General features: G+C 35.5%; 1 protein-coding gene across 2 annotated transcripts in view; it reads left to right on the top strand.

Annotated features, from left to right (window-relative positions):
- Positions 1-11,128, top strand: part of Scml2 (Scm polycomb group protein like 2) — a 65,969-nt gene that overhangs the window by 10,500 nt on the left and 44,341 nt on the right. For both annotated transcript variants that reach the window (XM_015488063.2, XM_048796349.1), the window contains exons 2-5: positions 2,041-2,086; positions 6,419-6,487; positions 7,412-7,482; positions 8,346-8,580. In XM_015488063.2, the coding sequence (XP_015343549.1) occupies positions 2,065-2,086; positions 6,419-6,487; positions 7,412-7,482; positions 8,346-8,580 (397 nt within the window). In that variant the 5' untranslated portion in view covers positions 2,041-2,064. The remainder of the gene's footprint in view (positions 1-2,040; positions 2,087-6,418; positions 6,488-7,411; positions 7,483-8,345; positions 8,581-11,128) is intronic.

The raw sequence follows: 11,128 nt of genomic DNA, 5'->3' as shown, positions 1-11,128 counted from the left end.
CCCATATTCTCTTAAAGGGAATAATTTCATTTAACATTTAATGATCAGTGTAATAAAACATGGAAGCTACATAGACCTGAGTGAAGAATGATAAAGGCTGTCTATAGTGAAACAAAGTGTATTTAGGTATATTTAGGACAAATGATTTTGATTTTATCTTTACCTTAAAAGAATCCTTAGGCTATATTGTACTGGACATGGGCTCACTTTTTGTGGTGCCTTCAAATAACTCACTGCATTTTAACATTGAAATTGTCATCTTTAAGGAACTAAAGATTCTCTCTTTTGAGAATTCTTGTATTTTCCTGGTCAATTGTTCTATCTACCTCTCCACAAAGCACCACTTTTACCTCTCTTTTAACGCCTGTATTTTGTTTTGTTTAATAACTGCTTGCTGATATTTTTGCTGTAGATTTTTCACTTTTATGGCAGATTGTGTATCTTCTATCCACATAGCACCAAACACATCAAAAAAATTCTTTAAATACTTGTTCTTTATATAACTGGATCACACCTGGAAACAGATGCTGGTAATGGAGAAAGGAACATGAAAGGCTTCAAGAAGGAGATTTTATTTATGTTAGACCTTAAAGTAGTATTTCAAGAAGCAGAAGAGGAAAGAGTATACCACATAGCTAGAACCATATGATAAGTTATTGAAACAGAGGTGTTTGGATTTTTTGTTTGTTTGTTTTGTTTTGTTTTTGGTACCAGGGATTGGACTCAGTTGCACTCAACCCTTGAGCCACATCCCCAGCCTTATTTTGTATTTTATTTAGAGACAGGGTATCACTGAGTTGCTTAGTGCCTCATTTTTGCTGAGACTGGCTTTGAACTTGTGATCCTCCTGCTTCAGCCTCCCAAGCAGTAGGATTACAGGCATGCACCACTGCGCCTGGCTTAAAACTAGTTTTTTTTTTTTTTTTTGGTTACTACAGAGGATAGTGGTAGGTGTTAGATGGCAGGTGCTTTGAAATTGTAGAGGGCCTTAAATATGTTCCACAAAAGTTTTTTTTTTTTTGCTCAGTTACATAGCCAGTGTGGAAGCAGAAGGAAGAAAACAGCCCAGACTATATCTGCTATTATGTATCAAGTAGGTTATGATAGAGAAAGACATTGATGACAAGACAAGCTAGGTAGGTATGGTACCAAACTAAGTAGAAGTTCATGAAGACATGAAACCCCTATGTGGCAGGAGATAGGGAAATGAAGTATGTTGGCCAGTGACGAATGTGGGATTGAAAAAAGAAAAAAAACATCTGAGACTGTAGGCCAAGTACCTGGAAAAGTAGTTGTTAGTAAGAGAAAGATGTCAGAAGAAGTGAGTTTTAGGGATGTGAGGCTTGAGTGTAGTCTCTTGAATCAGCTATAGTTTGTACACATAATCATATTCTTATTACAGTCACACAGAGTTATGGAGGGTAGGTATAATTTATCACATTAGGTTTTTCTATGTACATAACATCTTTTTATAGTATTTATACTGTATTTTCTTCATATGCCTATTTCTGAGTAGGTTAGCTCTCGAAGTGGAAGGACAGTCTAATATTTACCTTTGAGGACTTGACTTTTGGAGTTAAAAGTTTAACCAACACAGTCATGATTCTTCTACCTCTTGGCAACATAGTATGATAGAAGTGGGCTTTTGGGATAGGCTTCAGTTTGAATACCAACTTTGTTAACTTACTGTTTTACTCATGTAATATTTAAGTTGATATAATTCACACACTATAAAATTTACCTTTTTTTACAATTCAGTTTTTTTTGCGTATTCACAAGTTTGCACAGCTATCACTACTATCTAATGTTAGAACATTTCAACACCCCAAAAAGGAAATGCTATACCCCTACTCATGTCCATTAGCAATCACTCCTCAATCCCTCTTCCCCCAGCCAACTATTGATCTTCTAATCTGATCATTTTTATTCAAGGGGAAGAGATAGAAATAATGATTCTATCACTGATTTCTAACTACTACCCTTCAGCACTGTATTACACTAAAAGGAGACATTAATTGTGGTTTTTTTCCCCCCTTGTAGGAGAGAACACCAGGAAGTGATACAATGGGACAAACAGCAAATGAAGGTAGACTTTACTTATATAAAGATGATGTTTTTAGTTACTTGTGTGGTATACTGAACTTTTGGAATAAAGCCTTTTAATCAATAAATATTAAGTGCTTAGAAGTGGAATTTTAGAACTGAATAACTATTAGAGGCAATCATGTCTTATCCTAGTTTTGTAAATGAGAAAGCTGAAACTGAGGGAGGTTAAGTGAACAAGTTATACAATATTTTGTGATAAATCCAAGATTAGAATCCAGATCTTGTAACTCTAGTATAAGTGATTAAAAATCACTTCATTCCATTTTGTCTGCTTAATGTTCGGTATATATGCCACACTCATTTGCACTTCGCTTTGTGTTGTGTTTCCCTTTCCATTATATATTTTCCACATATTTGCCTTGCTAAATCTTGTTCCTCCTTCAAGTCTTGTATCTTTCGTGACTTTTTCTCTGGCTAAATGAACGCTGTCCTTTAAATTTTGTTAAGTATATTAGTTTAGGGTAGTGTCTATAACTAGATTGAATTTCTCTAGAGCAGGAGTCATGTCTGTACATTTTCTCAGAAAATCTTACTGTGGAACTTTTAAGTAAATACAAGCATGTACTTTTAAAAAATCAAATAATTTTAAACAGAAAGCAGCCCATATAACCCTTTTAAAGTACTCACATAATTAAAAGAGTTCCCCATTTATAACCAATAAGTAGATCTTTTACTTTGAAAGTTATCATTCTTAGGTCCTTCTTTAAGAAGCCACATCAATGTTTATAACAGCTCAATTCACAGTAGCCAAGCTATGGAACCACCCTACATGCCCTTCAATAGATGAATGGATAAAGAAAATGTGGTATATATACAATTGAATAGTACTCAGCCATAAAGAAGAATGAAATTATGCCATTTATTGGTAAATGGATGGAAATGTAGACTATCATGCTAAGTGAAAAAAACCAATCCCAGGAAAAGGCTGAATGTTCTCTCTGATATGTGGATGCTAACCAATATCAAGGCAGGGTGGGGGGGAAGTATAAAAGTTCATTGGATTAGATAAAGGGGAATGAAGGGAAAGGAGGTGGGATGGGAATAGGAAAGACAGTAGAATAAGTTGGACATAACTTTCCTATACTTATATATGAATACACAACCAGTGTAACTCTACATCATGTACAAGAATGGGATCCTAATTGGAATGGGTTGCACTCCATGTCAAAACACACCCTACTGTCATGTATATCTAGAAACAATAAATAAAAATATAAGGAGGAATGGGATTGTGGCTCAGCGGTAGAATGCTCGCCTTGCACATGCGAGACCCTGGGTTCGATCCTCAGCACCACATAAAAAAAGTGAAATAAAGGTATTGCGTCCAACTACAACTAAAAAAATAAATAAATATTAAAAAAATATATAAGGAAAAGTGAATGAAGAAGGAAAAATAGTTGAGCAGTTATAGAGAAAGGGAGGATAGGGAATATAGAGGAGGAATGGAGGGACAAAGCCTAAAGAAAATGATGCCAGCATCTACCATGGTAAGATAGGAGAAATTAGCCAGGTGAGGAAGAAGAGGTAGCTTGTTCCAGGCAGAGGTCATCTTTAATCTACTGAAGCAAAGATGTGGTTGGGCTAAGCGACTGGCCAGGAGATGGCAGCAGAGATCAGGCTGACCCAGAGCACAAGAGGCTCTCTGCACAGGGTGAGCCCTTGCCACCAGCATCCCAGGTGACCCTGTTATCCACATCCTGATTTATCATTTTTCCTAGATCTTTTTTGGTTAGCAAAATATTGTTATGGGATAGGTTTAATTTGCATATTTGATATTTTTAAATTTTTGATAGGTAAAAATTGCATGTATTTATGGTGTAGAATATGATGTTTTGAGATACAGTATATAACTTGTTCAGTGACTATAAAAAGATAATTAACATGCATTAGCTCTCGTTTTTCATTAGTGGTAAGAATACTTAAAATCTATTTTCTTGGCAAGTTTCAGGTGTTTAAAATGTTGTCATTAATCACTATAACCATGATGTACAATAGATCTCATGAACTTATTCCTCCTGTGCAATGTAAATTTTGTGTCCTTTGACAAACATCTCCCCAAGCCCAGCCTCTTAGAACCATCATTTTGCTCTCTGCTTCTCTAAATTCAACATTTTAGATTCCACATATAAGTGAGATCATGTTGTATTTGTTTTGTGCCTGGCTTATTTTACTTAATATAATACCCTCAGATTTATCCATGTTGTCACAAATGACAGAATTTCCCTTTCTGAGACTGAACTGCATTCCATTGTGAGTATGTATCCCATTTCCTTTATCCGTTTACCTGCTGGTGGACACACAGGTTGATTCAATGTGTTAACTATTATAAGAAATGCTGCAATGAACGAGGGAGTACAGATGTCTTTGACATGCTGATTTCATATCCTTTGAATATATACACAGTTGTGTTTGGGAATATCTCAATTTATGAAGGAAAAAAAAACCCTGCTTGTTAAGTTTTTATTTTTAATTGACTAAATATATTCCATACTGAATTGAAATAAAATTGAAAGGCTTTTTAAAAAGAAGTTTATTACTTACTTGACAAAGCATCAATAAGGCCAAAACAGCAATTGTTAAAAATATATAAAGTATGTTTAAATTGATGAATTCATAATGATACAAAACTAAAAAATTCACAAGTACAACCTATTGGGGGCTGGGGTTGTGGTTCCGCAGTAGAACACTCGCCTAGCATGTGTGAGGCCCTGGGTTCGATTCTCAGCACCATATAAAAACAAATGAAATGAAGGTATCTGTTGGTCATCCGTGGAGATTGCTAGAGATCCAATTTATCATTTTGAAAACTCAAGAATAAAGAAAAAAATAATATGTTAATTGTGTCTTCCCTTTGTGATCTGTACCTCAGTGTAACTGAGTGGTTGAAGAGAGGAAGTTTCTCTCTACAGAAGTTTTCTGGATATGCTGGGCTCAGTGACACATGACTATAATCCCAGTAATTTGGGAGACAGGCAGGAGGATCACAAGTTCAAGGCTAGTTTCAGCAGCTTAGGGAGATCCTGTCTCAAAAAATAAAAGGGCTGGGGATATAGCTCAGTGGTAAAGCATCCTTGGGTTCAGTCCCTATTACCACACACAAAAACATGTTTTCTGGATAATCAAGAATGAATGCTAGAATTAGAATCCCTCCATTTTGTAGCCACTAATAAACTAATGTCTAGGAATACCCATCCATGGCTGTTTACTAGGACCAGAAGAACACAATACTAGGGGAAAGGAGTGAGCAAAATTCTAATTAGAAAACTCTAAAGGACTAGCTAGTTTATTGCCATCAAGAACAGTAAAAACATTACAAGGGAAAGGTAAAAAAGAGGAGGAGAAGGAGCCTACAGATCAAAAGGATATAGGGAGATATCAACCATTGCTATATGGGAACATTGAGTGATTCCAACATACATACACTTATAATAATTGAAGCAGTTGGAGAAATACGAACACCTACTGGTTATTTGATGATAGAAGGCATTTTAACTAATATTTAAGGTATAATGGCAGTATTATGCTTCAGTTTTTTTAAGTCCTTTCAGAGATACTTTAATATCTGTGGATGAAATGATGTATCTTAGATTTGGTGAGGTCTCAAGGATCCAGGGCTATTTGAGACCTTTAGCTTAAGACAGAGGAAAAACTGCCTAGTTCATCAAATTACCTTGCATTCTAGATTCCCTGTGATATTTTGAATACTCAGAAGCATACACTTTATTTCTAGGACTTGTAACTTTGATTTGGAAAGGTTTTTTTTTTTTTTTTTTTTTTTTGCAATTTTATTTTTGTGGTTCAGGGAATTGAACCCAGGGCCTAATGTATTAGGATATATTAGTTTATACATTATAAGGATCAGCTCGTTTTGGTTTATAACATTCATAACAAATGTTTGCTTATTCTGCATGCCAGTTCCTGTTTTAGTGAACAAGACAGGCAAAATAAATCCCTTATGGCGCTTTCATTTGAGTAGAGTGAGACATACAGTAAACAAAATGAAGTGAGCAAATTATAAAGTGAATAGTAAGAACTATGTAGAAGATGAGGGTATTAGTCATAAAAGTTAAAACTTACTATTAGAAAATAGTAAGACCTATGCAGAAGATGAGGAAGTTATAAAAAATACAACTTACTATTAAGAATAACTTCATGGGCTGGGGTTGTGGCTCAGTGGTAGAGCCCTCGCCTAGCATGCACGAGGCACTGGGTTTGATCCGCAGCACCACATAAATGTAAAATAAAGATATTGTTTCAACGTAAAACTATGTGGTTTTTTTGGTATTGCTGACTATTTTCTCTTTTTTGTTAGATTCAATGGAAGTCAAGAAGGAGAGTCAAGAGAAAACTCCTCACTCAAGCACATCATCTGTGCAAAATGGTAGGTTTTAAAGTAGTTTAATACAACATGGTTTTGTTTCTTACTTAGTATTAAAATAAACTCTTATTGCTTTTGGTACAATATGTACAATAAACTTGTAAATATAAAAGCTAAGCAATAGAAAAGGTCAAAGCTTATATTTTATTCTGAAATTTTTACTTTGGTTTTACTTAGAGATAAAATTTATCCTTTGATAAGTCTAACTAGTCAGGCAACATACATTGTTTCAAGCCAGCTAAGTACACTGTTTTTTGATCTTCTCTGGAATTATGATATGTTATTAATGGGGAGGGGTAGACATTAAGAGTTTGTAGAAAATGTAGATCATTAAAATAATCTGTATACCTGACTACACTAATGATTAGCTAACTGCTTTGCTCTACTAACATTTTCTTGGCACTTTGGATCTAATAGTCCTTTGAGAAACTACTCTGGTTCTCAGAATTTTTTCTTTCCATGAAACATTATAAGAGCAAAATTCTGTTGGACCACATACTTACACACCTTCAGCTCCCCATGAAGAACAGAGTGCCTTCCCATTCATGGGATGAAATGGTATAAACATGTTTCTTGAATAAATTCATATCTGAAGTAGATGAATAAACTTTGTATTACTTTACAAAAATTCCTTTGTTTCTAATGACATTTTTTAAATCACTGTGCTTTACTTCTCAATACATTGAAAGGACCTGGGTTGTATCAGAGCCATTATTATTAGGAAATTGTCTTGTTTTTTATTTCCATGCTGCTAATCAAATGTAGATCAGGATGTTTGAATCTGCTCTTTAGGAAGTATTTGTTTTTAAAGAGTTTTCTAACTAAAAAACAGATGGTTCTGAAAACTACTATGCATACCATATGTATATATATATGTATGTATATGTATATTCATTCATCCCTGTTTTGCACATGCGTTTTCTCCAGATGATTTTCAGTGGGACAAATATTTGAAAGAGACTGGATCTTTAAGTGCTCCTGCAGAATGCTTCAGACAGGTATGCCAAAATTTTGTAGATGTTTTTTATATTAATGTAAACCAGGCACAGGCCTGTAATCCCAGCACCTTGGGAGGCTGAGTCAGAAGGATCACAAGTTCAAAGCCAGCCTCAGCAACAGCGATGTGCTTAGCAACCCAGTGAGACCCTCTCTAATTAAAATACAAAGTAGGGCTGGGGGTGTGGCTCAGATGTTGAGTGCCTCTGAGTTCAATCCCCCCAAAAATAAAAATAATTTATTCTTATGTCAGGTATACTAAGCCCTTATGATTGCCCATCTGGAAGGAAAGATAAACTTGTAAATAAATAATTATGAGAAGTGTGATACCTTTATACCGGGAAGGATAATAGAAGACATTCTATTTGAGATTGTTGGGAAGAGGGGGAGGCAGAGGCAAGGCACCTGGGTGTGAAAGAATCTGAATATTGAGGGATAGCCTGGGGTAGCTTGAAGCACAAAGAGGATGGAAGTGATAGTGTGGAAATGAGGTTAAAGGTGTGGGAACATTTAAACTGTGCTGAGCAGCTGGACTTTATCATAGGCAACGATGATCTGCTAGTAGGTTTTTTCTAAGAGGAACAGCCTAATTGCATTCTTACTTCAGAAAGCCCCTCAAGGTGAATTTTAGAGGTTCTATTTAGGTATGTGGGCAAATGAGTAAGACTAGCAATGGGTAATGTTTTTATACTGCATGTCAAACCAAGGAGAGAGTTTGGAGAAAATTTTTTTCTTGACCCTGATAGGTTTGACCTCAGTTACTGTCTGCTATGACTCGTACTTAAAATGTTTCCCAGGTATTCTGGCAACATAACTGTTTTTCTTAAAGTTGATGCATTTTTGACAAATTTTTATCTAATTATAGTCTAAGATTCCACCAGCAAATGACTTCAAAGTTGGTATGAAATTGGAAGCTCGTGACCCTCGCAATGTTACTTCAGTATGTATTGCTACAGTTATTGGAATTACTGGGGCCAGATTACGTTTACGACTGGATGGCAGTGACAACAGAAATGATTTTTGGAGACTTGTCGATTCCCGGGACATACAGCCTGTTGGGACATGTGAAAAAGAAGGAGACTTACTTCAGCCTCCACTGGGTAAGAATAAACCATTTAAAAAAATAACATATTCTTACTAGTGTGATATTTAGTGGAAATAATTTTAAGTGACCTTTAAAAAATCTCTCTGGCACGCTCACAAGTCAGGTGGTTACTGTGTAGAATGTATGATGAGAGAGAAACTCCATGCCATATGTTGTGCAGTTTGACTTGAGTACTCCTGGCATATGTTTGCCAAAGAGTCCCATTTCAGGACAGTGCTCATGCTAAATCTTCAAACTTGAAATGCTAAGTGCAGCTTTAGATTACACATTCAGATCAAGAACCCCATCTGAGGAAGAAGTTTGTAGCATTTGGTACGAGTTATAGCCTTCTCAATTTTGATCATTGAGCCATTCAGCATTTTTGATATGAAATGAACAATAGGTGAACTCCAGGTCCAAACATGAGAATTTCATTATACCTACAGTGGGAAGAAATCAGAGTGAGAGAAACAGGAGTCAGTAACTTTGAGAGCGAGCTCCAAATCCTAACCACTAGTTCACTAGGGGACTTACATTTAGGTCTTTACAAAGGAGGAGAGGATGGAACTTTAAGTAAAGGGATTAAGATATCAAATATATAACACTCAATTTTGGCTAAGCCTTTAAAAGATAAAAAGATAGTGACTCTTACTTAGGGCAAAAATTTTTAAATTTAAGCACACCATGATACTATGTGGAAAATAAATGATTTAGTTTGATTATTCTACATTCTGAGTGATTGGTAGTTATTGGTTTTTATTTTTATTTTTTTGCAATACAGGAAATTGAACCCAAGGGCAGTGTACCACTGGAGTATATCCCCAGTTCTTTTATTTATTTATTTATTCATTTTTTTTAAATTTTGAGAGGGTTTCATTAAGTTCCCAAGCCTAAGTTTCCAAGGCTATCCTTGAACTTGTGATCCTCCTGCTTCACCTTCCCAAGTTTCTGGATTTATAGGCATGCACCAATGTGCCCAAAAGTGGTTACTCTTTTAGCAGTATATTTTCATAATGCCTTATTGTAATTGTTAATATAACTAATATGATTTAGGCTTCCAGGTATTGTTCAGTGGTTGAATCTGTGCTTAGCATGTACAAAGTTCTTGGTTCAATCCCTAGCACCCTGCCCCTTCCCACCAAAAAATTGGTTTAAGATTTATACTTATTGAGCTGGGGTTGTGGCTCACTGGTAGAGCATTTGCCTAGCATGTGTGAGGCACTGGGTTCGATTCTCAGCACCGCATATAAATAAATAAATGAATAAAATAAAGGTCCATCAACATCTAAAAAATTTAAAAATATATATTTTTTTTATGTTTGGGTGGTGCTGGGAATCAAACCCAGGGCCTCAGACTTACTAAGCAAACACTTTCCTTCTGAACTATATCCTCAGCACTAAAATATTTAAAAAAACTAGTCAGAGATATGTTATAAGATGATTTAGGGTATATGTGGGGTTTTTTTTCTTTTCCTTTTTTTAAAAAAAAATTTTTTAGTGGTAGATGGACACAATATCTTTATTTTTATTTATTTATTTCTACATGGTGCTGATTATTGAGCCCAGGGCTTCATGCGTGCAAGTCAAGCACTTTACCACTGAGCCACAACCCCAGCCCATTTTTTGCCTTTTCTTCATATCACATTTTTTGGGTACTAGGGATCAAACTCAGGGACACTCTACCACTGAGCCACGACCCCCAGCCCTATTTTGTATTTTATTTAGAGACAGGGTCTCACTGAGTTACTTAGTGCCTGACTTTTCCTGAGACTGGCTTTGAACTCTAGATCCTCCTGCCTCAGCCTCTGAAGCTGCTGGGATTACAGGCGTGTGCCACCATGCCCAGCTATTTTTGCATTTTATTTAAAGAAAATAAAGATATTACAATGGTCAGCATTTCAAATGCATAACCAGATTTATGGTCATTCTCTTTTTTCAAATTACTTATCATATTTTTTTTTAAATACAAACAATACTTATAGATTACTATCTATTTTGGCAGTGTATATAGAAATTCACAATTTGAGTCAGTTTGGTCTATATGCACTTTTGAATAGTTTAATTTTCATTTTAATATAACAACTTATTTAGTTTTCCTTTTTGAATTTTTGTTTACTTAAAGCTTTTTAAAATTCTTAGTTATAGATGGAACACAGTACCTTTATTTATTTTTAAAAAACATTTATTTTTTTAGTTCTGTTGGACACAATATCTTTAGTTTATTTTTATGTGGTGCTGAGGATCAAACCCAGCATCTCACGCATGCTAGGTGAGCACTCTACCACTGAGCCACCACCCCAGACCTTATTTATTTATTTTTACGTGGCACTGAGGATCAAACCCAGTGCCTCACACATGCTAGGCAAGCATGCTACCAATGAGCCACAACCCCAGACTTTGTTTATTTAAATCTTTTTTTTTAGAGCATGCTACAGGGACACTGCTACATCGATGTTCATAGCAGCAGAGTTCACAATAGCAAGACTGTGGAACCAACCTAGATGCCCTTCAATAGACGAATGGATAAAAAAAATGTGGCATTTATACACAATGGAGTATTACTC

The sequence above is a fragment of the Marmota marmota genome, unplaced genomic scaffold, assembly GCF_001458135.2.
Source record: "Marmota marmota marmota unplaced genomic scaffold, marMar, whole genome shotgun sequence".
Lineage (NCBI taxonomy): Eukaryota > Metazoa > Chordata > Mammalia > Rodentia > Sciuridae > Marmota > Marmota marmota.
The sequence above is the reverse complement of the archived record's forward strand: the minus strand, read 5'-3'. Positions and strand labels throughout refer to the sequence as shown.